The sequence below is a fragment of the Dicentrarchus labrax genome, unplaced genomic scaffold (assembly GCF_905237075.1).
Source record: "Dicentrarchus labrax unplaced genomic scaffold, dlabrax2021, whole genome shotgun sequence".
Lineage (NCBI taxonomy): Eukaryota > Metazoa > Chordata > Actinopteri > Moronidae > Dicentrarchus > Dicentrarchus labrax.
Window position 1 is genome coordinate 7,365,488 of NW_026136705.1, and position 27,125 is coordinate 7,392,612.

General features: G+C 40.9%; 1 protein-coding gene across 5 annotated transcripts; it reads left to right on the forward strand.

Annotated features, from left to right (window-relative positions):
• The first annotated feature begins 253 nt into the window (after positions 1-253).
• robo4 (roundabout, axon guidance receptor, homolog 4 (Drosophila)) lies at positions 254-26,224 on the forward strand. 5 transcript variants are annotated; one of them, XM_051401454.1, is made up of 19 exons: positions 254-755; positions 9,114-9,440; positions 10,527-10,684; positions 12,653-12,773; positions 12,932-13,070; positions 13,500-13,627; positions 14,093-14,220; positions 14,307-14,538; positions 14,662-14,783; positions 14,984-15,155; positions 15,292-15,489; positions 15,616-15,658; positions 15,952-16,064; positions 18,862-19,188; positions 19,727-19,831; positions 20,005-20,152; positions 21,400-21,630; positions 21,798-22,150; positions 24,873-26,224. In XM_051401454.1, the coding sequence occupies exons 1-19, from the start codon at positions 563-565 to the stop codon at positions 25,052-25,054; spliced, it is 3,420 nt and encodes a 1,139-aa protein (XP_051257414.1). In that variant the 5' UTR covers positions 254-562; the 3' UTR covers positions 25,055-26,224. The 5 variants fall into 5 exon arrangements, with proteins under 5 accessions (XP_051257414.1, XP_051257415.1, XP_051257416.1 ...); XM_051401455.1 differs by having other exon boundaries at positions 255-755; positions 21,801-22,150; XM_051401456.1 differs by having other exon boundaries at positions 255-755; positions 14,105-14,220.
• The last annotated feature ends 901 nt before the right edge of the window (positions 26,225-27,125 follow it).

Genomic DNA, 27,125 nt, shown 5'->3' on the forward strand with positions numbered 1-27,125 from the left:
GTGCAATCCTCCACATAATCAAAAAGTGTTCTGCTGCATTTGATCAGTCACATGGGAGACGTTTGATTAATGGAACTGATCTGACTTGGGAAAACAGGCCTCTCTGTGTTACCTCCCCCTTATTTCAACCTCTTCTCCCCTCCCTCCTCCCCTAGACTGAGCCTTGTTTTCTGCCTCCCCCTCCCCTTATCCCATGTAGAATGAATGGCACAGATGTTGTTGGACAAGACAGCACCCCTTGGTCCCCTTCCCCTCACTATTCGCTCAGCATGAGGTCTGAAACTTGTTTTTTGATCATTGTTTCTCCCTCCTCGGGGGGGAAAAAAGGACCCAAAGAGGAGGGAGATGGGGAGACCGAGAGCAGCCAAATCAAAGAGGGTGGGAAGAGGAGCACACAGCCATGTTGAAGGAATATGAAGAAAACACACTATTTCCAAATAACAAGTAGGACAGGTCACATGTTGAGTGTTTGGGGGGTGCCACAGTAGGGAGTTCACAGTGTATGGATGGTACGGTGGGGCTGCAGTAAAGGGTTCTTGCATCCAGGAAGCATTGACTGAAGATGCGGGTCAGTGCTTGGCTTCTCTGGACGTCCTGGTTCTACACCTGGGCAGAGTACCCGCACAGGTGCCAGTGCCAAGACATCTGTCCGACAGAGCTAGGACTGGACAAGGGCTCAAGTCGCCGGGTCAAGGAGCATGCTCGTCACAGACACCAGCACACGCCTCACAGGAGCAGGCCGCACCGCAGGAAAGGTGAGCCTTTAACCCACACTATGCTCTCCAGCTGCAACCTGCTGCAGGTCAGCTGAAGGTCTGTGCATAGAGACGCAGACTGCAGTGCAATAAAAGGCAGACTACTAATGCATCTCAGGAGCTAATATCAGCTGCTAAACTGAGTGATCATGACCATGTAGGAAATTATTTTAAAATATAAATGAATGATGATGATAATCTGAGAAAAGAATACAGGTTTTAACTCTTCTTTTTATACTGACTTTACTTCCTCTTTGTTTGGTGTCACAGACCCCACTGCTGCATATGTAAAAGTAATAATTATAATCAATAAATAAACAATAAATTAACAGTTTTTCCTCTCAAAATATGTATATATTTTCTCTCAGACAGACCCAAGATTTTGAAAAGTAGTGAAGTAGTAACTTTTCCACAAACTAAGCTTGCACACTGGATAAAAGTGGAAAAATACAATAATGACCATAAAAGAATCATTATTACACCAAATTAGGATATATTTCATGTTTTATATGTTATATGGGCTGTGCATTATCCAAATATGTTTTTCTTTTCCCTTTTGAAAGTTATTCATAGATAAAGAAATGTAGCTTGTCTTGTATATCTTTAAGGTGTTAAACAAACTCATACATCGGATCTGAGATTTGGGAGGGGTGCTGTGTAAAAAGTATTGTTAACATTGATCGTGGCTAGAGAACATATTGGATTATCACCTGTCGTATTCAACTATGTGTTCCAGCTGTACAACCCCAAACAGAGCTAATGTGACATCGTCTATAGCAGCTCCTTTAAACATGTCATCAGCTTAAACTCATGTTTACTGTGGCTCAGCTATCCCACTGCATTACCACTAATAGAGCCAAGTGTGGTGAGTGAGTGGCGGGGTGTTGGGACAGTAGCTGCTATTACGCACAAAAAAACACATCTTGGTTATGTTCATGAATTGTCACATATTCTATAGATATTCTGTTAAACATCTACAGACAAAGCAAATGCTACGGATACTGTATAAACCATCTGTAGGCGGTTTATCCAGATAATGTGTTACACACCTGTTTTGTATTGTCATTAGCTTTCTCATCTGTCAGAGCTGTTATGAACTGTAAACCTGTCAATGCTTAAAATAAAAAAACTACTGTAAAAATCATGCTTACAAGCAAATCTCATATAATTATATATATTACGATATGGATGGTTTTTCATCACAGCACAATAACAACATCTCACTTCATTTACTTACAGTTCAAAAAACATCACAAACATACTTTGACTTTAATAGAACATAAAGCCAATCAAACATTTAGCATAAGATTTAAAAGTAAATTATTATTAACCAATCAATTTATTGGCTATAATTTATTTATCAGAATAATGCATTTTAAATTTGTCATTATCAGCTCATAATTTATCGGCCCCGATAATCATTGTGCATCCCTAATAATTATTATGGATAAAGCAAGAAAAAGTTATTAAGTATCAAGGTGATAAAAACATTGTTTGTTGTATGTGCACCAAGTATGTTTTCACAACTTAGAAATAATACTCTGGCAGAGAAAGTGTTAAATACTATGAGAATCATTATCATGCTCTGTGTGTAAGATGAAAAAGTGTGATTTTTGTGTTGGTTTAATTAATGTGTAAGACATATAACAGTTTATTCTTCAGAGATGGATTATTCAACAAATTCTTTCAACTTGGGATAATTTACGCTGTAAAGTTAATTTAACTCAAAAAATTGTTGAAACTGACAACTTTTATTTAAATTTCAAGTAAAACTAACTCAATTTTGTAATTTAAAAAAACATTCTTAATCAAGTGGCTTTAGTAATTTTAAGTGACACTGACCTAATTTTGTCATTTTTATTTGTACTGTAAAAACAAAATACCAAGTAAAAAGTACTGAATCAGGAACAAATAAAGCTAATGTCACTTTAAATTACTGGTAAAAGCTGCTTAATCAAGAGTAATTTTAAACTCACACGATTGAGTTTGGGTTCCTTAAAATTTTGATCAGCATTTTTTTTAGTTAAATTAACTTATCTGGTTCTACAGTGTAGTTGTGATGGAATGCAGTTATAGTATTTCTAAAAGCAAAGACTTATACATATAGATAAACATTTTACTGTCATTCCAGCTCTTTAATTAGTTCAATTAGGTTGAGTCGTGAGAAATAGAGGTGGCGTGTAACAATCCTGCATCCATTTTTGTTTAAACTGGCTTAAAGCAGTCATTATAGCTGACAGTGATTGTTGATTCCTTTACAAAGCACACTTGAATTACACTCTGAATTTACTCTGAAGTCACTTTTTATCACATTCCTCACTGGAGCTGACACATTCTTTCTTTTTCTTATACCATCCCTCCCTCTAATGCCCGCTCCAATGCTTCTCCTGACCTTTGGTCTACGGCCTGAAAGAGGTTCCTTCCCTCGGCACATCTCAGCCCAGCGCCATTCCCATGGGTTGTGTTTAGCCGGGACTCATCCTTCATCCTCTCTAAACCTTTTGTTGCCGGCTGAAAGCTGGCCGATGCCGGGGCCATCAAGCCCAAGTTGTTGGATCAATATAAACATCCATCACTTAGCCCCGGGTCTTTCTGAGTCTCACAATGAACAGCTCACGAAACAATACTTTATTTATGTGAGCCATTGGGAGGAATGAACTAGCGGTAGTTCACTGATTTCTAGGTCGCACTCGCTTTGCCGTGATGGAACTTGGAAGTAACTCAGCATCTGGAGTGTTTTTTATCCTTCCAAAAGTTACATTTGAGCTAGATTGCATTGCTTTTTATACTTTATACCATCACATCAAAGTAAATCGAGTGGAACTTATTGCCTAAAGCCATGGGGTGCAGTGGTTCCCAACCTTTTTCCTTAAGGGAGCCCTTTTCTATCCTTGCGTAATGACTAAGTGACATATTTTATATTATATTTAATGCCTAACGATAACAGTAGAGAACAGCTGATAAACTACAATGAACCCAAACAGTGAACACAATAACTGCAGGAAGTCAGGGTAAAAAGTTTTATAATGTTTTTAACATTTAACATTTAACAAAATTCTCTGTCAGTATTAAGTATGTTTTTAATTTCTAACCATCATAAATACTTAATAGGCTTATTTTTTGTCAAATTCAGTGTTTTATTAGCTTTGGTTGTTTTAACTGTGTTCTTTTCTAAAGGGCCGATCACACAGAGACGCATTGCTATAGGCAGAGTGGGCTTTCATTAACTAACTAGCCAGCTAACCTATTTACCGGAACTGTGAATGCCATAAAAACAGGAAGGAAGTGGTAAAGTAATAAAGTCCACCTCTTGCTTGATTTGATTGGCTGTCTGGGCCAAGAGTGACACTGTTGAGCCGCATGACTCTGCACCTTGTGCTGAAAAGTTTAGAGTATTTTATTTTACTTGTCAAAAAATTGCAGCACATGCCAGGTGACATGTTTCTAGAGTTGTGTTGGGTTTTCAGTTTTTTGTAATAAAAAGAAAAGAAAATCTGCTGTATCATTCAGGTATTGTTAAAAAAAAAAAAAAAAAAAAAAACATAAGATAGAGGCCAGTAAACCATTGAAGTGCTTGGTGGACTGGTACAGATACATAATTTCCTTCTATTGTTTAGAATCAAGGGAGACTGAACTTCCTGCCTCCCAGCAGTGCTGATAGAGCTGCTGCCACAAACTGTCAAAATCAAACTAAAAAACCGCTAGGACAGGCCAACGGCTTGGACAACAGAAATTAATACAGCCACCACAGCCATTTGCTATTTAATAAGATCATTGTGAAAAACATAATATTTTGAGCCACACTCAGAATCTCCTGTCCTGTTGGGTTTCAGGGAAGGAAATTCTGCTAACTCAAAAGCAGATAAGTTTGCCATGGTCACTGGAAAGTATATAAGAAATACAAATATAAATGATATAATGTCAATCATTTCTCACCTTTATTTTCTTATATTGTGTTTTTAGCACATGATCATTACAGTGTTCAAGTGAGGACAGATGACCTGGGTCCTCAGAGCTATAGTGAAGAAAGTTACTTGTACAGTGAAATATTTTGCCTATAAAAATGGCAAATTTAAACACAGACGATTTAAAATATATACAATGATAAAGTCAATCAAAGTAGCCAGTATAGCAAAGGTAGTCCATATAATATCACAACCTGGTGCAAGTTATTTTAACCCAGAATCCTACTCCAATTTACACCACATTGATTGATTCTCTTTGCCTGGACCTTTGCATCCACCCACTCCACTGAGTTGACTGGAATTCTGTCTGATATCAGGCAATGATTCACTTACTTTCAACTTTCACACACTCATAACTTTCCCATTCTCTTTTTATAGAGACTCCTCCCTACAGTCACCTCCAGGCTGTTGTGGACTTTCCTCAGTAACATTTCAGTATATGTTTGAAAAAACTTAAAGGTGCCTGTGAACCAGGAAACTACTACACAGAAGTTTGTTTTTTCTGGGTTTTCATTTTTTATCCCTGATATCTCGGAAAGCAACCAAGCTGTATGGGATGTCACAGTTTACATACTATCTCTTAATAGATAGATGAAATGGAAAATAAATAAATGTTTAAATGTAATCTCCAAGCTTCCACATGTTCAAAATTGTAATGAAGACAGATTGTCTGTTGGCTGAGCGTCATACGTTTTACCACTGCGCCTGTCAAGTGTACTACAGAAAGCCTAGACCCATGCCGGAAGCTGGAGGTACTATTTTCAAATTAAAATCCAGAGACACCTTTGCAAAACAGAAATAAACAAACACAAATACTGTTATGGGTGCAATGTGACAAAACCATATTGAATGCTAGTCTAAAATCAAATTACTGCATTTGAATTGTAACCTACGCGTATGTTACCGCGTTACTTTTGTCGACATAGGTTATATTTTGAAAAGCCAACGGCCTGGAAGCGTAATGTCACTGCGTCGCCTTGACGTTGGTGCTGTCACTGAAATGAGGGTGGCGTTGATATTCATTACAGGACGGTGTTTTTCAAGAGAGGTTGGCAGTTAAATTCAAAACTAAACTACAAAATATTATTGTTAAAAACTAAAAGGAGGAGAAACTGCTTGTACATTCAGTTAAATTTCGCGTTATTTAGTAACTAACTTACGTAGTTAGCCTAAAAAGCTATTTGTCAGCAGCTTCGGAAGGTATCCATGACCGTTAACTCCGCTGGTAATGATGAGCAGAGGTGCTTTCAGGAACATGTTGTTATTTGGAGTTCTTCTGTCAGGTAAGTAACTAACGTTACATTCATGTGTTAACTTATACTCATACTTATAACCCTGAAACATTTCCAAAACTTCAAAATATCTTACAAACAATGATAACGTTAGATAGGTATAATAACGTTAGTCCTAACTTCGTTAGATTTATAACTTTGAATTAAAGACAGTTAAGACAGTTAACTTACTAAAGAGATGTTAAACATTAACGTTACATATTTATTATACTTAAGTAAAGTGTAAATTGTATTTATTGACTCCAATACACAGCCCCAGTGGTGATGGTATATTTACCATATTGTTAGCTATAATTTGTTTTTAAAGCCCAATTACTTCTAGAATATTAGACATTCATTTACACAGTACTAGCTACTGCTGATGGTTCTCTGTCTACAGCACCACATCATCATCTGCATTAAACCTGAAAGGTCCTGATCGGCCCTTAACTCAAACCATTCGTTTAGCCATAGCACCTGCTCATTCTCTACACTTATACACTATCTACAGTGATTGCAAACACCCAGTGGAAACTACAAACCTTGCAACATTAAAGGCAGTGACTGAACTTAGCACTTGTTGCTGCATGTATTTGAACACTTGCACTGTTTCTCCTGAATGTCCAGTTAAAAGAATGTTTTACTTCATTGAGTCCTATTGAGCGTCTGAATCCTGATATTTATTATTTTCTCGTTTCATTTTTGGTGTATAATATGTCAGAAAATAGTCCAGATTTTCCAGAGCCCAAGCTGACATTATACCACTGTGTTGTTTTATAGTCCAAAACCCAAAAGATATTCACAGATATTCACTTTACAAGACTGAAGCCAAGCAAATATTTACACTTGAGAATCTGCAACTTGTGAAATTTTGGAAAATAAATGATTAATTAGATAATTTGTTGGCTATTACTTTTCTCGTTGATCGACTAATTGATCGATCAATGCCCAACCTTTCAGTTGTGCTTCAGGTCTCTGTGCCAGCCTGTTGAGTCTGATGGTGTGTTGTGTTTGGTTGGAGCCTGCCTTGCTTTCCCACACATTTTTGAGTACTTGAAGACGGAGACCAGTAAATATTGTGACCCATGTTTTGACTGCGTCCTCTTTACTCAGTGACAATGAGGTTAAACTGACTATTGTTCGATCTAATTTGAAGGTATTTCCGGCTATAGTGAATGACTGAAGAGCTCGAGAAGTGCAACCCTTTCTTTGTTGATATGTGGGCAGATTAGGATTATATTTAATTCATGCGTGAAAAAATACAGCATTTCTCAGATGATGTTTTTCCAAACTTTTTGGCACCCTGTTTTATTCTAAGCCTTGGTTCTGAATTACATGTGTTTATGGGACAGGAAACATCTGTGAGGGTTCAACTAGTTCTCCCAAATCCTTTTAAGCCTGGTGGCCTGTTTAACGTGAAGTGATTGCAACTTCATTTGTAAAATGTTCTTTTTGTGTGTAAACCAACAAAAAGCCAAGTGTCTTTTGTTCTGTTGCGGATATGCTGTTGATGGGGGGAGTTCCAGTCTGCTTTTGTCAGTTGATGTTCCTGAGACCCTCGAGCTTCCTCTCCCGTCAGGAAGCTGATCGCAGTCTCCCCGCTTCCTTCAGTGTGGTCATCCAGCTCCATGGGAAGTTCAAACAATGGCATTCCACTGCTGCTGGATGCAAATAGACATTGTTTGTTGGAAGCAAGGCTTAAAGTTTGTTTGTCGTTGGAGTTCTGTTGCCAGTTAAATGAACTCAGAGGTGGTGATGCATAGTGCTGGGCGCTGCTGTTTGGGTGTGGCTCTTCTATACAGAGAAACATAGTATTTACATTGTAGGCTCTTATCTACAGAGGAATGAGCTGAAATTCACCTGAATCACCCTATAGTATATGGCAGGTACATTAAATACACTTTCTTCATCATCATGATCATACAATTTAGATTTGGAACCAATCTGATTCAGTATCCGCATCGAGTGCCGATACTGACGTAATTCACTTATTGGACTGATGTCAGACAATTCCATAGAAATTTCAGCCATCTGGGGCTTTTCTGGAATTAACTGACCGTGTAGCACCAAGATAAGGTTGCTTAATTCACTAGTTACTGACTGTTAAATAATTTGCCAAACTAATTCTATCAATTAAATGTTTTGAGCTGAAAAATCTCAAAATTCTCCAATTTCAGCTTCTCAAATGTCAATATTTTATGGTTTCTCCCTATGAAAACTGAATGTCTTTTAGTTGTGGACAAAACAAGACTTTTTTGTCATTGAGAGTTTTTATTTACTTTTTTCCTGCAGCATTACAATACAGAACACAAACAGAACAGAAAGGAGAACTGAAAACAAACACCACAGCACATACTGATCTCACAGCATCTCCTCCTCCACCAGCACACACACATACACATCCCACATGACATACATTAGGCTTTCTCTTACATATTGCTATCTAATCACCACCATTAATATATTAATAAAACTTAGCAAGCTTCCCCACATTTCAGTGAATTTCAGCTCAGAGACTTTCAGTTTGGCTATAGCATGAACTCATATGAGGCCGTAACAGTCATGAGTTCAACCCAATTCTGTTAACAAGGAGTGTTTGTATTTTCCCAGTTCCTTAGTTCAATCCTGGCTGCATTAAGGAAGCCTCCAAGAGCTAACCCAAACTGCACCTTTCTAAGTCCAGCTGGTAGAACAGATTCTGAGAAGAAGAAGAAACATAGCTTGAGTGGCAAGGCCTGATCCAATCACTCTTCAAGTGTTCTAACTACTCTGGTCCAAAATGGGGAGACCAGTGGACAGTCCCACATGAGGTGTAGAAAGCATTTCCAGCACCCATTGCTTTGAATTAAACCAAGCTGTTTAAGTCTGACTGGAATCCAATAACATCTATGAATTATAACTGTTTTGTAAATATACTCCTGCTGTCCCGAGCAGGCCAGCCCATGTTGTAGACAATATTCTTTATCAAGCTCAATGCCCTATGCCAATGGTCCCTATATGCATCCACACTGAACTTATGGGCTCACAATATTTCTGTGATAATCATAAGGCAGCTGTACTGTTTTGTAACTGCTTTTGTCAATGCTCTTTACAATCTCTACAAATCTCTGCATCCTCCTCAGGTTCCAGAGTCCGTGCAGAGGAGACGCCGCCCCGCATCGTCCACCACCCCACTGACGTGGTGGTGAAAGTCGGGAGTCCTGCCACGCTCTACTGCCGGGCGGATGGCGGCTCCAAGCTGACCTTCGAGTGGCTGCGAAATGGCCAGCCTCTGGAGATGGCAAAGGGAGATGGAGAGCTGCAGCCCATGGTTTTGCCAGAGGGGAGCCTCTTCTTCGTGAGTGTGGGAGGGGGCAGGCGAGGTCAGTCACACGAGGGTGTCTACGCCTGCGTGGCCAGGAACAGTGTGGGCAAGGCCACCAGCCGCAATGCGTCGCTGTATATCGCAGGTATGACTCAGGGATCCTACAGGAGTGTGTTTTACCACTGAAGACTTAGAAATGAACTGCTGATACCTCACCCCCATTAGTCTCAGTTTTACGTTGTTAAAGTTAATATAAGGCTGCATATAAATAGGATGTTGAGAAAGAATAAAGCAATTGTAATGCTGTGATGTTTGCTTGACTGAGCTAGGTTAGCAAGTTAAATGTATTTTTTTGAGTGATGCATCGGTCGGCCCATTATCTGGGCTGATGTCTGCGCTCACAAGGCCAACAAACAAAAAATGTGTAAGACACAGGCAGCCTTATCAGTGTGGCTGCTGTAGAATAATAATAGCGCTCCCCTTTGTGAGCGTTGGGAAGGGAGTGAAAGTCTTAGTTAAGTTTCTTTTTGACTTTATCTGACTAAATTCCACTTAATGTTTGGTCCCGGTTTCCTTTATATGGTTATCTGTTCCCAGAAGAGCACAACTGAGCACGTCAGCAAAGTAAAGAGATACACTCTGACCAAGTTATCTGACTGCTCTACTAATCCTTCTAGTTACTGTGTGCAGAAAGTGCTTTCTCTGCTGTGAGGGAAAGTCAACGTTTTCGTTTTTTTCCTCTGATGCTGTGCAGCCTTTCTGCTGTCGTTGAAGTCCTAAACCCTTTTAGAGGAGAGGGATGGGGAGACGAAGACACAGCCCACACACACGTGCAGAGGGCTGATGAAGATGTATGGTGACAGAGACAGAAGGGGTACAGGGGTCCAGTGTCAATGTTTGCTGGACAAGCAGGGGTCAAACAGCGGTGCTAATTGCCCTCGGACCCTCGCTGTTTACTTATGTTAATCCCAGCGAGGCGGTCGACATGCAGCAGCTGCTTGTCCTTGAGTCTTTACAGGACACTGAAAGCTGCACTGGACAAAAGTGCAATGAGGGAAAGGTTCAAATGAACTTTGACTGTGGAACAGAAAGAGACAGTTTTGTGGAAATCTTTGCTTAAAACTCCCCCGACAGCTCAGAGTACAGTATCCATGGCTGTTGATGGGACAGGACCATCTAACTCATTTAACATTGAGCTCTCTGGACTCTAACCCCGACTCTGTTGTTGTAGCGTTGCAGGAGGAGTTCAGTGTGCAGCCCAGTGATGTGGAGGTGGCAGAGGGGGATGTGGCTGTCTTAAACTGTGGCCCCCCAGTGGGACACCCTGAACCTAATGTCATGTGGAAGAAGGACGGCCTGCCTATCAACAACACTGATCACCACTACACTGTAAGCCCTCTGCCTCCGTGTGACTGAGATGGCAGTTTTACATGTAGATAGGTGCCCGAGTCACTTTAAAGAGAGTAGTCGGATCTAACAACATTTCCAACACTGCACAAGTCTGAACTGAATGTGGCAGTTTAATGTGAAGGTAGCAGCAGGGGGTAAAAAATGCACATTGTGTTTGCACTGGTAAGAGTACTGTAATGGATGTATCATTAATTATCCCCACTCATGGACACAGGTAAGAATAATTATTTTGATAAACCAGAAAACACTATAGGGCTTTTTACCCTGCACTAAGCCCAGAGCTAAAATTATGCTTAGAATCTTCTTAGCCCCAAGCTAAAGAGCTTTTCACATTGCATATTGTTAGCCCGGAGTATTGTAAGCCCTTGCTAAGGGAGCTGTTAGCCCCAGGCTATGGCTATATCCACTGCTATGTTTTTGTCTTAAAACGAAAACGATCTCATTCCAGATTAGCGTTTAGCACCGTTTCAGAAACAATCTTCGTCCATACCAACACGACTGAAAACACATATCACATGACCATTCACATGTCGCCTGAGAAAGATTTCTTACTGGCCCAATCCTGGTACAGTCTAACCCTGACTTTAGCCCAGGTCTTGCTGGCCCTGCTCCAGCAAGGTTAGCTCAGAGTTTAAAGGGTTATCCCTAGGGCTGCACAATTAATCGAAATCTCATGCAATATTGCAAAGTGCAATATCCAAATCACAAAAGCTAAAATTTTTTGATAAAGGTAAAATGTGACAAACAGCATTATAATGTACTGTAGTTCGGTACAGACCTCAAAAAATATCACACAAAAATTACATTTGTGATGCAGAAATGATAATTCTCTCTCTAATTGTGAATCATATAGCAAATACAATATGTGTCAAAATAATCACAATATGATGTTTTTACCATATCATGCAGCCCTAATTATCCCCTGAAAATCAATTAAACACGGTGCTTAAAGATCTGAGTGTGAAATATGAAGTAAACAGAATGTAAACATTTGTCAGCTGGGCCCCAGGCCTTGGGCTTAGGATAGCCCTGGGTTAAAAGTGTGTGTGTGAAAAGGAGCTTAATTATTCCAATGAATTTACTAGGAATATGCATGTGTGAAAAGTCCTTTTTAATGAGCCAATCTTATATTGTTGTAGAGATTCTACTCATTCTCAGCACTCCCTCTTCGCTATTTGAATCTATGCAAACTGCATGGAAGAATATTATGGGCAGTAGTATTCTCTAATACATGATGAAATTGTTCAGACATATTATTAGGGGACTCACTGTGAGAGGCAGCGATCAGTGTCTCTTGCTCTCAATTTCAACGGCAAAATATGTTTTAAAAATTCATCAGTGATGCCGAGAAAAGAGAAGACTTCCATCATAGTATTCCCTTTCATCAACTCACTGCTCCCCCTGTGCACCGGGAGCAGCAAATATCACCCAAGCATCATGTCCTCTTTTTGTGCATGTCCTGTAGTGTCTGAATGAAGCCATAAGGAACATTTATTTAACAGACTCCTCTGACTGAATGGCAAACAGACATTTTAGCAGAGAAATGAAGTTATGTTACACATTCCATGTCTGAAAAGAGCTTTAATATCTTCTGTTAGGAGTGTGGTAATGTTATGATAAATTCAAAAGTGAATTAAAAAAACCATGGCATCCAATCAGAAATTAGCACTAGACAAGCAGAGAAACTAAGTAAAGTAAAGAACTCTTCGTCTTTATTAAAGCATTATTTTTTTGTTGCAGTTTGATATTTTGTATTATCCAAATCCACCACAGAGCTGTTTGATATTTTGAGTGTATTTTAGAATTGTGTGGTAGACATGAGTTCATATTGAGCAGCAGTGGATCATATACATACTTAAAAATGTGGTTAAAGCCATGCACACATCATATGTTTGTCCTCACTGAACTGTGCATCCTGTGTGTGTCTGCACTGTGCTTGTGCCCTAGGAGCTGAGTGGGAAGCTTATCATTGCTCCTGCAGAGAAGAACCACTCTGGTGCTTATGTGTGTGTGGCCAGCAACACTATGGGAGTGAGAGAGAGCAGGGCGGCCCGGCTGTCTGTGCTGGGTGAGACAACATTCCCATGACTACTTCTTACTACTTTAACAGTATCAGGTTTGAATTAAGCCCCATGTTTAAATGCAATTTTACAATTTTTTCCTACACACTACACCCAGGTACCACACAGTATAATAAGTACTGAGTTCCTCTCTCTTCTACTGCAGCTAAACCTGTGTTGGTGCTGAAGCCAGAAAACGTGTCTGTGAGAATGGGGGAGTCTGCCCAGTTCTACTGCCAAGCTAAAGGTGACCCCCCACCGGCTGTGGTCTGGAGCAGAGAGCAGGGGCCTCTGCCCAACGGCAGGTACTTTATTATGGGAAGACAGTGAAATACAGACTTCATTCACTGATCAGTGTTGATTTATGAAATATATATCTGCATTAAATTACTTAATCAGGATTACTTAAGTGCAGGAAACAGGAAATATTTGTTTTACAGTGTTGCTACATGACTTCTCTTCCATTTCCTGTAAGAAATTTAACCTACAATAAAAATAAAGATTTAACTTCAGCTTTTCTGGTTTGACAGTTCTGACTAACTGCTAAAATGACAATCATCCCATTTCATATTGCGTTGCACACGTTTAAGGTATTTAACTTTAGCTTGCGGCTAAGCTGCCGGTATGTTTTCTCAGGGCTTATTTCCTTCCTGACTTAAATGAAAAATTCCATTATTATTAGAGATTCAAAGGCCAGTAAATGTGAAAATTTACTGTTCTGTATATGTGTATAGGTATCTTGTAAACCCAGACCAGACTCTCCAGATCCATTATGTAACAGCCCAGGATGCTGGGAAGTACACCTGCACTGCTGTCAATGATGCAGGTGTGGTCACTGCCAGCGCACAGCTGCTTGTTGAAGGTAAGTAAAAAGCAGGGGTTCCCAAAATGTCTCGCCTCTGTAAGTGCTGAGCTTACAGCCCATCTGTCTATATACTGGAAGATGAAGTTCAACAGGGGACTCTCATTTGTGTCTGCCCACAAATCATCACTCCCAACACACAAATAAGCCTTGGTATGAGTTAGAAAATGACAGACAGAGATCGAGAACCTGCTCCCACAGATTCCATGTACATGATAAAGGCTGAAAGGTTGCGATGAGACACTGGTTACTGATGGTGGGCTGCTACAGTACATACCTAAAAAATTATATTTGGGCTTTTTTCTGGACATCTACATAAATGGAACACCTTGAGAAAACACATATTACTTACAAGCTTATTTTCTTAGTTTTAAATATTTTGTGAGTAACATATATATGTTGGTTGTTTTTTGTTTTGTTTTGTTTTTTACGAAAAAATACATCTCAGATATAAATAAATTAAAGTTGTGTTTCCAGAGGCTGCCAGCACTAAACAGAAAGACCTCCACAAAGAGCTGTCAGCCCTGCGAGTTGCTCTAGAAAATGTCACCATTGTGGCCCCTGGGTCGAACATATCTCAAGTACAATGGAAGGTATGAGCAAAGTAATTCAGAAAGTTTCAGAGAAAGCATGAAATATTTCAGGTGAACGATCTATGTTGTGTTTTCTCTCTTACCAGCTCCAGTCCCTCCCAGCCCAGCCTCATTACCTCAATGGCTTCGAGGTTCTCTATCGCTCCCTGCTGCCTGCCAGCTCGGACTGGGCAGCGAAGAAGGTGTCGCTGCCCAGCTTCCAGACTCATGTGGGCCCCTTAAAGAGAGGCTACAAGTATGAGTTCAAAGTTCGTCCCTATGGTGGCAACTTGTACGGGAGGGAGAGCAACACCCGGCACCTCAGAGTCCCTGAGACGGGTGAGAACTGATTATCTGTGTATTTTCTTTTTCTTTTTAATACTTATATGTGTGTCACTGAACTTAAGCATACATTACAGCCATGTTTAGAAGATTATAGTAAATTTCACCCTCTTTTTACAGTGCCAAGTGCCTCCCCGCTGACTGTGTCCATAACAGTGAGCCACGAGCAGAATAACACCATCCATTTGAGCTGGGAGCCTCCTCCTCATGAAACCCACAATGGTATCATACAGGGTTACCAGGTAAAGACTTCTTCCTGACACTCACAGGTGTAGTGGTAGTGGTATTACTGTAGGTCCTCTGATCCCTCACAATATATATCCCGAATACGTACCTTTGTGCAAGGAGTACCTTAGACCATGAATGCAGTACTTTGATAAGCATTTGATAAAAGCAGCATCAACAATCCTAGCTCTCTTAAGGATGCAAACTGTTCTTCCAGGTGTGGTGTGTGGAGTCTGAGGAGCACCAGTACCAGAACTGGACAGTGGATAGTGGCCAACACAACCTCGACATCTCTGCCCTCAAACCAGGGAAACGATATTGGATCACCGTAGCAGCCATAAATGGAGCTGGAGTAGGAGTGCTGAGTGACCCCCATGGATTTGTCATCAGTGAGCAAAAGAGCACTTTGATTTTTGCATCAGGACAGTGCACAGATCAAATTCAGTCTGTGTCTTCAGTGTGTAAAGAAGAGAAGTTACCATGACTTCATTTCTGATTTCATCTGTTTTCTATTCATTTCTTCAGACCCACAAATAGGCGTTCCCCCAGAATCAGACAGCCAAAGACGGGGTCTGTCCCAGGTCCTTGCCCTGCTTCAGGACCCAGTGTTTATCGGCAGCATTGGTGCCCTCTTGTGGTGCGGTTTGATAGTTGCAGCTGTCTGCCTCTTCAGACGCCACAGCAGGACAGGCCACCTGATACCAGGACATGGCAGGGCTAAAGGTCTGTCTCCAGACAGGTTCAGATTAAAACTGAATCTCAGTTACACCCGCATGACTCCAAGTCTGTGGTTAAGTCATTTCAAAATAAGAGCGGTCCTGTATAATTCTGTTGATGCTTTTTCTTTAGGTTTGCACAGACTAGCCAGTGAAGATCTCATCATAAAACACAGGTAAAGTGTAGATAATGGTGGAGAGAGTCTGGTGTTTCCTAATATGGTGTAATGTATAGACGTATGAATAAATCCACTGATATAGCTAAATCTGGTTTTATGATACTTGATGTGTGAACCTGAGATTCATGTGAAGTACAGTAGAAGTAGTTCTAGTTGTAGCAGTCTTTACAGTTCAGTAATTCAAATGTAATAGTTCTACTCGTAAATACTTTCACTGGAGATAGTACTAAAGCATTAAAAAACATATCCATTACTTTTACTTTAAGTGTCATGTGCTGCTTCCTCTACAGGATGGCAGCTCCAGACTCCCCGTGGATGTCCGGAGGGTGGAGGCCTGCCTTCAGCCAGAAGTATCAGGACTTATGGGCCCAAGGTCAGAAACATCCAGGGATCAGGAGCACCAGTGAGTACTGACTGCAAATTGGCACAGATGACAGAGTATTAACCTGACTAATTTCTGCCTAAATTGGTGGTCTCACACTTCATACACATGATAAACTGGATATAAATGCTAGTCTAACCAACTGAGGATAAAAGGAATAACTACTAATAGATTAATAGAGTTAAACATTGATTGAAGGCTCCTCGGGGCTTTCAAGCCTAACCTGTATGGTTTGGTGCAGATCAGCTCTGATGTGTTTACCTGTTTAGTTTGGTTGGTTTGGCCTGGTGTGATAGCTGTCAATCAAAGTCTTGTGCGAACAGAATAACCAGACTAAGATTGAAAAGGAAGGTGTCAGACTCTGATGGGGTGTGTTTGTGATGGTAGATATATGATTTTTGTATGAATTCAAAAGCTTAACTACTATTAAATCCATCCTCTGATCGTTTGGTAACCATGGTAACATCTATGCATATGAGCTCCTGAGTTAATATTCCCTGATCAGAAAGTTAAAAGTTAAAACAGAGCTGACTTATTAAAAGTGAGTGAACAAAAGGCTTCCTTTTTCGTCCCATTTCTAACTGTTCATCAATGTGTTTTGGGTGATTGGATTGCAGTCGGATTGTGCTTGACCACATGAAAGTACGGGTGTAAATGCCCCCAAGATGGAGGACAGATTTGTGTTATAGTCAGCTAAACCATCTCCACCCAGCATTTGTTTTTAGCTGACATAAAATATAGGTTGTTGTTCAAATTTACACAGCAGGCAAGCAAGAAGGCTGAAAGAGACACACCTCTATTTGCTGATTATACGCCTATTCTGTTCCATCGAAGCACCAAAATGTGTTTTTTTTCAATAGAATATCTCAAAGGCGAGATTGGATCATTTATTATCCAGATAACATGCCAGAATACAGAACCCAGGGGTAAATGGGGTGCATGTGACCCCAAAGAACATAAATAAACACATCGGGTTCAGTAATGTGCTGTATGAATAGCTTTCTGTCTCCAGAATTTGATTTGTCCATGTGAGCTCATATAGAGCCAATGATGTAGGATGACCTCATCAAAACTGCCAATCAATGAGTCACCTGTCAGTTTGTATGACCTCATGCTCTTGATTTGCTTGTAATAAGCCAGAGAGACCAGAACTAAAAGGTAACAATAGATGGGTGTTTTTCCTCAATCCAGACCAAATGAACTGCACAAGAGGTGTGACAGATTACCTCCTTACAGTATTTCATATCTGATGAAGCCTCTCACAGTTGTGACCAAAATTATTAGCCCCCCTTATGAAATTAGACAAAACTCTTGATTTCTCCATGGAAATGGAGAAACAAACACGTGTTTGTTATTTTGGAAAACAAATACACTACAAAGACAAAAGTTTATAAGTTTAAAAAGGATATTTTATTGATACAATGAGTTAAAACAAAAATGGGCAAAAATGAGAAATCCAAAATTATTAGCCCCCTGGCCATTAATAGTCAATAGTGTACCCTTTCTGAGCCACAACTGACAACAACCTCTTAGAATAGTTCTTTACTAGGTTGGCACAGGTCTCCTGAGGGATTTTGGCCCATTCTTCCATTGCAAATTGTTCCAGCTGGTCCAAATTGCGTGGTTTCCGAGCATGGACATTTACTTTGAGCACCCACCACAGATTCTCAATAGGATTGAGGTCTGGGCTCTGTGCGGGCCACTCCAGAACCTTGGTTTTGGTATCCTTCAGGAACTGTTGGACCAATTTCGATGTGTGCTTTGGGTCATTGTCTTGTTGGAAGACCCAGCGACGACCTAAGGATAGACTACGAGCAGATTTCTGCATATTATCCCTCAAAATGTCAACATAATTTTCTTTTTTCATGATACCATGCACCCGAGCAAGGCTCCCTGTGCCTGAGGCTGCAAAACAGCCCCACAGCATGATGTTCCCACCACCATGTTTAACTGTGGGAACTGTGTTCTTAGGGTTCAAGGCCTCTCCCTTCAATCAGACCAAAGCACAGACTTCCAAAACTCATCTTTACCTTTCAAATGTTCACGGGCAAACCTCAGTCTGGCTTTGATGTGCCGCTCTTTGAGTAAAGGGGTTCTTCTTGGACGATGGCCCTGAAACCCACCACGATGGAGAGCCCTCACAACTGTGCTCCTTGAAACATCAACTCCAGAAGAGGCCAGCAACAATCATCTTGGCAGATGTCCTGGGATTCTTGCTGACATCTCTGACAATTTTCCTCTGTAGAGTTCTTGAAATCTTGAGCTTACGACCACGCCCAGGTTTGTTTCTTACAGAATTTGTCTCCTTGTACTTGGCAATGATGCAACGTACAGCAGTTCTAGACACTGTGAAATGCTTGGAAATGGCAGTATAGCCTTCCCCCTTATCATAAGCCTCCACTATCTTTTTTCTGAGCTCAAGACTGATTTCCTTTGTCTTTGGCATGGTGAGTAAAAGTAGTCCCTCTCAATAATATGTTCAAGTGCCCTGTTCCTTGGAGTCCTTTTATCCTGATTGACTGTTCAGGTGTTGTTAGGAAGCCAATTTTTCTGTATATTTGATATAAAGCAAGCCTAAAATATTCCAAAATGTACCAAAAGCTACTAAAAAGCACTGGTGAATGTTTGATTATATCGAGTTTTATCAATGCTGCAAACATTGGGAAGAATTTTAGGAAAATGTTCCATAATTCCTGGGGGGCTAATAATTTTGGTCACAACTGTACCTCTGACTAACTACTTGTAGTTGTAGTAAGTAAACCTCATTACCATATATATGCTTTGGAGTGTCTATACATATTGGTCTATGTTTCATTAGGCCTCCCAGTGTCATCCAAGATGGATCCCTGTTGCCTGGACTCAGCCGTGCCCATTGTGACCGACAGCTGTGGCGTCTACGGCACTTTTTACGTGGACCTGATGGGTAATGGCCTCAAGACCTTTAACAGTCCTGGGCGTTGCCCTAAAATGCCTCACGGCTTGCTCCAGCAGCAAGGAACTGAGACCATCCAGATATTTTCTCAGCCTATTGCAAAGTCCTCGTCCCTTGGTAGCCAGGAGGCGCTGCATTGGAAACAGGCCATACGCCCCCAGCCCAAGATGGGTGTGCTGAGGGAGTCATGGGAAAAGAACCACAGCAAGCAAGGTGAATAGTGGTGGATAGTTGGGGATGTGATGTTAACACCCCTACTACAGTTTATCTTCATAGTCCTACTTCTTTGTTTGTATCTGCATGTCATGTTAACTTCTGATGTATTACTTCAGCATATAGTAAAATGATGAATACAAACAGTAATATGGCTTTGGTTAGAATATTTTACAGTGTATCTAACCTGCCTGTTAGCGGCAGGACTCCCTTCAGTGCAAGCTTTTGTGAGAGAAAAGCATGGTTTTTGACCAAGATAAAGCAGCGTCATGGCATGATTGATGACCTCTTGTGGTATGTTCTTGAAATAATGATAAAAGAAAACCAAGTCAAGAATACATATTTGTCTGAGATAATGGAGAAGGAGAACACACTGAGAGTGACCGTAGGGAGATGATTGAGAACTTTGTATTACATTTGAGAATTTTTTATATTTAACACATTTTTTTTATTTTTTATTGTTTGGATCCAATGTTTTATCTTTTTAACTATCAACATAGAATATTGGGTAATGTGTAACTCATTGGTTTGCCCCCAGAGTTGCATGCAGTGAACAGCGTCCCCATAGTGCCAACCAGGAACCAGGCTTGTCCATCCAGTATCTACAAACAGAGACTCAGTCACATACCATCAGGCCGGCATGGTACGACAGAATCTCTACATTGTCGCACCACTGGGAGTGAGTGGGAGACAATGGCAGACATTACACAGTTTTACACACTAGAAACTGTACTATAATCTTGTGATTTGAAATTACGCTTATAGTATAATTGGTTACTGGTAATTACTCAGTATGTATTGTTTTGTTTGGTCCAGGTGGACTTCCAGAGTGTAGTAAAGTTGCTGGCTGTCCTCGCCTGCTGCATTACTCTGCATCGTTACACCTAGTGGACATGCTGCCTCCACCCCCACCAATACCCATAGAAGACACCACGGACACACACAGCTTCACCTCAGATGAAGGGTAAGAGACACACACACACACAGCTCAAGCTGGGTGGTGGAGGGTGTAAAAGGAGCACCAGTAACTGTCTAGCAACCACAGGCGCTATCTTGCAGGTCCCATGAAGAAGGAGTTTAATGGAAGATAACAGACAGCAGGGCAAATCAGATTTATTAGTGCTGAACTGTCATACCTATTAATGTCTGTGGAGGACACTGTGTTGGACTTTTAGATAGACACTGCTCCCTAAGGATCTCCAATGTGCTTGCTAGTGTTACATGTCTTACAGAACTTTCATATATGCAGTAGCCCATACTTTATGTTCACACGCTTAGCTCCATACAGTCAGGAATAAAAAGTTGACGTTTCAAAAATGAAGCTTTCCTGCAGTACATCCTGTCATGTTGGAGTCCTCCTAATGCCTCATTCATTGCTCCGACATGACCTAAATTTCCTTCCTTTGAGTATGTTTTGTCCGGTTGAGAGGCCCAAGAAATGGCCACACTTGTAAAAAAAAAAAATGATACAGATCTTTTTTGCAGACAAACGTATCTGTGAGTTAAAAACACAGGAAGCAAGGCTAGTTTCTGTTTCCCAACACAGGAAAATGTAGATTTTCAAATATATAGACTGGAGATAGATGACCTGGAAGTCTGTTGTGTCTCAGTACCAACTGTTAAAACCAGAAACTGCTAAGAGGTTGTCAGGAAGTCCAAGTATACGATGGCAGAAGAGCATTGTGTGTGGGTGGTCAGTTAGCTCAGTCGGTAGAGCTGGCGACCCATGTACGGAGTCGCTGCAGCGGCCCAGGGTTTGAATCCAACTTGTGGCTCTTTAATAATCCCTTTACACGCTGAAAAAATACTAAATTTGCTTAGTCCATTCCAAGCCACAGATTGGAGTCAACTGAACCAAGCCGAGAAGTATTTATATTCACATAAAGAAAGTGGAATTTATAAACCACTGCAATAAATTGTATGTTGTGTTCAACTTTGAAGCGGATTAACTTTTTTTAATTAAAGTTATTGTTGATCCCAACAGTTCAGCAGTTCAGCTGCCCAATGCAGAATTCATCCATCCATAAACTTGATATGCATAGAAAGCCACTAAGCATATTTCCAAAATGTCACACCATGCCAGTGTGTCAGCATAGCAGGGGACACATTAATGATTCATTCAGTCAGTCATTTAAAAGGAAGCGGGCCAAACAAAGTAGACCGACAAACAAGTCTCACATGTCTATCTCTTATCTCTCGCATATTCCTCAGCTCCAGTCGTTCTACAAAGCTAACAGTGGACATGGGCTCCCTCCAGTCAGTGTGTGCTGCATCAGGCCACCGTGGGCCACCAGGACCCACCAACAACAACAGCTGCTCCACCTACAGCCACCTGTCTACAGCATCATATTCCATGTCAATGGATGACGAACAGGGTGGCACACTGACAGCAGAGGAAGCCACCCAGTATCTGGAGCTCAGCCCTAAACCTGAGAGATACAGGTAAAGATACAGAGGGAGAGAGATACAGACTCACTTGGCCCAGGTTGTCTGGCTAAGATTGTAGCACATGTTTTTGTATATATTAATACAACTTAGGGTTTTTGTTTTTCCCTGCCAGCTTTAGTTTGTTGTATATGTTATCTGACCGTGCCATCGCTCTCTGTCAGCAGTGCCCTGCCTGAGCCACGTCCCTCCCTGACCCACTCCTTCTCCCCCAGCCTGGGCTACATCTGTGGGCCAGTCCGCTCTGCTCAGCTGGAGGATGACCCTGCCACCGATGAGCCCGAGGCACCCCCGATTGGCCTGCGACGTGCCCGCCTCCAGAGCACGCCTTCTTCCTGCTACAGTGAGTGGGACAGCTCACTGTGGAACACCTGGAGCTCAGTCACAGACGGCAACATGGCCAGCGCGCGCACCAGCCTCATCAGCTCGGTGGACAGCTGCTACACTAACGACAGCACCAACTTCGCCCGCTTGCTTGCTGTGGCAGCGGAGACCATGAGTGGAGCCTCCTTGTCAGGTAAGCAGAGGAGTAAATGAGATGTGACCTTTCCCAAATCTTAAGTAAGTCAGTAAAATCTAGAAAAAAAGATCTGCTAGCTCCTTTCCTTCCAGCAAATTTAAAAATACAGCAGAGAAAATCACATAGGGGGCTAACCAAGCTAACCAGCCATAAGCAGCTGCTGTCAGACAGAAACTGCAGTATGTGTGTCCATTGTAATGAAGGAACATGTTACCCAGTGTAACCGTGTGGCTCATTCGTGTGTTTTTAATAGTTTTGGAGATCTATGGCACAGAGGAATAACTGTATCAGGCTTTGTATTTGTTGTAGAATATGTATTCTCTGTTTACACTCTATGCATGTCCTGAATTTTCTAAGTGGTTGTTGTCCTGAGACCAACATTTTGTATGATAACCCTGGCACAACAACCGCCTTGGGGCCAAAACTCACCGCTGACCCAGTCAGTCGCCGAAGCATTGCAGTGCGTCAATCTCCCAGAGCTGCTCAGGCTTGTGGCAACAGCAGATCTGCATGATGACAATTAATCCTCTGCTATTACTGCCCAATGCTGGTACACATTTACAACAGCAGGTGGCAGAGTTGTCCCACTCAGCAGAATGTAACCTGAACCTCAAATGTGAAGGACAACTGTTTTTTTACTAAAATGTATCATACTATATAAAATGTCTCCATAGGACATTAGCTTAAAATCAGGTGTTGACATTATTTTATTCTAAAGCTATGACTTGCAAAGCAATGTCTTTCATTATGATGATGATATGAAAATGCATGTATGCTTATTATGAAAGCAAGATAACATTAGCCTGCACAGGTGTACTAAGAGTTAGCCAGGTTGCTCAATGGTTGCGCAACATTTTAGCATGTATTATATGGGCCTTTTTTGTTGCACAGATATCAGGCAGGCATCTCTATGATGACATCACAAACGTTGATTGGCTGAGGCCAACAACAAATATTCCTTACAGCACCTTTAATCATCTTGTGAGCCCTTAGTATTGTCTTGCAGTGGTTTGGAATCACCACTTTTATTGAGAATAATAATTGACAAGAATGGCTAGTGGCATATATCCTCAGACAGTGCACCATGGCCTCTTATATTTTATTGTATTCTTCCACTAGAGGGGGCCCTCCACTTATGTATGATCCCATCTAGTAACGGGGCCCTGTAGGCAGACTAATGGTTAAAGGAAATCTGTCAAGCACAACTACAAACATTGTATAAGTTGGTTTAAAAAAAAAAAAAAAGATTCCATATAAGAAAAAAAAACTTTTTGGAGGTTTGTACTGATCTCTAGCATGTGTGTGTGTGTGCTCACATAAGAGTGTGTGCACATACATGTCTGAGTAGGTTTTCCGCCAGTCTGCGTCAGTGGTTGTGCATGTGTCTGTTGGTATAAGAGACAAAGTCATTAAGTCTAATATCTAATGTGGGACCAGGCAATTACTTAGGACCTTTCAGCAAATTGAACCTCCAGATGAGTCATTCTACCCTCCTGTGTCACCTCATCAGTCACTCTGCTCTCCCTCTGCAGGCACCATTCAGCTTTATTCCATTTGCCAAACTCTCACTTTTGGCTGTTTTCTGCCTCAGCTATTTTTCACACATACGGCAGTGCAATGTGCAAAAAATACCCCTAAGTGTTTTTCTCTGCAGTTGATAATGCTTTCTCACAGTGGCTTATGTTAAAGTTTTATAATATGAATCCAAAGCCCCAGAACTCCTTACCCATTAATGGGAACCTGCAGACCCAGAGCTGTGGTCATTTTTCAGCTCTAAAGGTCCTGTGTGTAACATTCAGGAGGATCTATCTATCTATCATAATGTTCAAAGGTATGTTTATATCAGTAATCACCTGAAAATAAGAATCATTGTGTTTTCATTACCTTACAATGAGCTGTATTAATCTAGTCCGCCATGTTTCTACAGTGTTTCTACAGAACGGACAAACCAAACACTGGCGTTTCTCTTTTGCGGCCACTGTAATTACTCCTAAAAAAGGCCCTATCTAGAGCCAGTGTTTGGTTTGTCCATTCTTGGCTACTGTAGAAACATGGCGGTTCAACATGGCAGACTCCCACTCCCTCTGTAGATAAAAACGGCTCATTCTAAGGTAACAAAAACACATCATACATTAATGAATACCTGTATGCCTGTATTACATTCCATTTCTGCCAATAGAGCCTCCTAAATGTTACACACTGGACCTTTAAGAACATCTTGTGTACCTAGATGAGAGCTCTGATATAACCGTCCACACTGAGGTGAAGTGTGCTGGCTTTAAGGATAAAAACAGTGCAGACTAATCATATGAAAACAGTGGAGCAGCAGGCTTGTTTCAGACTGGGACGCAATGTAAACACTCTCACATTAACTGGCAGGGCCTCTATAGCTTGAACCCTTCAGCTCGGAAAAATACTATTATTATTCCTGGACAGCAACACTTTGTGAGGTTTCTAAAATGTGCCAGTGGCTTTAGAATGTAGAACGTGGCTGATGTGAATTGGCAATGTTTGTTTTGGTTTTTTTATATCCAGTGACAGACAGCTGCTTCAAAGAAGCTTCTAAATTTGCTTTTCCCCCAGAGAATCGGCGTGAAAGGTGCTCCTCGGAGGTCTCGAAATGTTTACTCGTTCTGTTACCTTCTCCTTTCTGTTTTCATATAATCCCTCCACTCCATATTGAAATGCATGTCAACATGTCGTCCTCTTCTGTGTTTAGACTTCTCTCCGCCAGCCTCCCCCCTCAGCGCCTTGTATCCGTCGTTTGGCGCAGGAGGGGACTCGTTCGGGGACTTGGAGCCGGTTCCCTCGTGGGACTGGAGCATGGCCTGGATGGAGGAAATGGAGGCTCAGTACAGAGCGCACTATCCTGGCAGAAACAGCAGACCCTTTGACACTTAGGGACTCTGCCAGAAGAGTAAAAGAGAGCTTGAGAAACAGCCCGCAGCAATGCCAGAACTGCAGGACAAGAAGAGGGGACAGACATGGCGCTTTCATGTCCTTGAGAGTGCTAGAAACTGTTTTGAGGCCTGAATAATTCAAGGTTCAACGCATCCCAGTAAAGAATAGATAAATATCTGGATTTTAAATAGAACTGGAACCGACTCCTTGATGTTTGGGACACCTCTGCTCGTACATTCACGACCGTTTGTCCGCAATAGTTTTCCCAGTTGACCTCAGGGCGGCCCAACTACTATTCTGCATCCTTCAAATGACTTCCATCGAGTTTCTACATTTTCTTTTCCCTCTCAGTATCTTTTCCTCTCATTAAAGAATAGGATAATGAGACACTTCCCTCGGGGCGTTCTCACCCAGTGTGTTTTGAAAAGGACAGAAAGACACAAAGACAGGATGCAAGACAGTGAGAAAGCATTCATTACAGCACGCAGAAGAAACACGCTGCTGGAGTTTTCCTCACAGAACACATTTGGTTCTTATTTTAATGTTTGTCGCAGGATTTTATGAAGTCCTACCAAAATAGTGGTTTTGTACTGATCAAGTGTATATATGCAGCATATTCAACAAATGTTATTTAAAGAATTTTGAACACATTCCAAATCATTTTCTGTCTTCCCGTTTATCTCGATGATTTCTTTGACATTCTGGGATTTATTTTATATTTTTGTCTTTGTCTTTATACACCCTGTCCACTTCTCTAGCATTCTGTAGCTCAGAATAGCAAAAGTAGAAAAGGTTCTTTTTAAAAAGTAAATTGAATTAACATGTTTTACTTTTAAATAACTTGAATTTAAAAAAGTAAAAGTAAAAGTGTGGTATGCATTAGTCTTTGCATGCTTGATAGGTTTTTATATATAAATTCACTAATTGTAGTAGAATTAAAGTATTACATTTCGTAAGCATTTTATTTTGTTGGCGTCCAATTACAGATGTGTTTTATAGTTTTGAATAAAATCTTGATTGAAATCAAGTTTTGCATTTTACAAGGACTTTACATTTGGAATGTGTCCTAGCTGAGCTGAAATAAAAGCTCCTGCCAACTTACATTTTGTACACAACAGTTTTCTGAATTTATTTTGTGACACTGATAGTAAAAAGAAAAAAAACTCCCCACTTGTTGTCCTTGATGTTATTTCCCCAAATTAAATAATATACACACTTCAAATGACAGTGGGGCTGCATTTTATTTTGAAACAGGATGTATTTGCAGTTTGGTAGAGGGCTGTTTCAGTCTGCCAAGCCTCTGTGGATGAAGGGAAGTATCTTCACATTACACACTGTCCCTCTGAGGCCTGTGGGCATGATTTGAATGGTTCTTAATGGCTATGTAGGGCACGAAGGTGATGTTTAGAACTCATCTGTTTGGCTTGATTAACCAAGGCAAACCCTGCTGCAGCACCTGATAATGGCTTCTAATTACAAACCAGTGGAGGGAATAATTAAACCTCAGTCTATGTTTGTGTTTATACAGAAACAGGAAAAGTGTCATTTTTAACTAACTAAACTAAACCAAAGAAAAAGGAAATTTCATGTTGTTCCTCCCTGTTTAAAGCAAATTATCTGCACATACTTCTGACTTGTTCCAGTCAATAAGTCATTAAGGAGGAAGAGCTGTGAGGGCCGGCGGATACTACTACAGTAAATCTAATATGATTTCCTCAGTGACATTGTCGTGTGGCTGCAAAGCACAACAAGCTCTTTTTCAAAGTAATCCGTGTCTTATATCTGGGCTGCCAGGGTCAAATGTTGAGTTAAGAAGTGCTTTGCTGTCTGTTTCATTTATAAGCTGCACAGGAGCTGCCGTGCCAGCATCACAATTTATGTGTGGAGTATTTAAAAACCAAAACAGGTCCATAATTACCACAGTTGAGAAAACACGCAGGGATGTGAGGCGCAGGGGTCATTTATTTTTTCTTTTCAAAAGAGAAGCAGGCTTTGTTTCTACTTTTTAATTTCATTTTGAAGTCTGTCTGATTCTCAGATAAAGTCAAGCAGACCTGCAATCAGGACTGAA

Coding starts and splice junctions, on each gene's coding strand:
- robo4 (XM_051401454.1), top strand. CDS start 563: ATGCGGGTCAGTGCTTGGCTTCTCTGGACGTCCTGGTTCTACACCTGG. Junction 13,628..14,092: donor CGCACAGCTGCTTGTTGAAG/GTAAGTAAAAAG, acceptor AATAAATTAAAG/TTGTGTTTCCAGAGGCTGCC. Junction 15,156..15,291: donor CCCCCATGGATTTGTCATCA/GTGAGCAAAAGA, acceptor TCATTTCTTCAG/ACCCACAAATAGGCGTTCCC.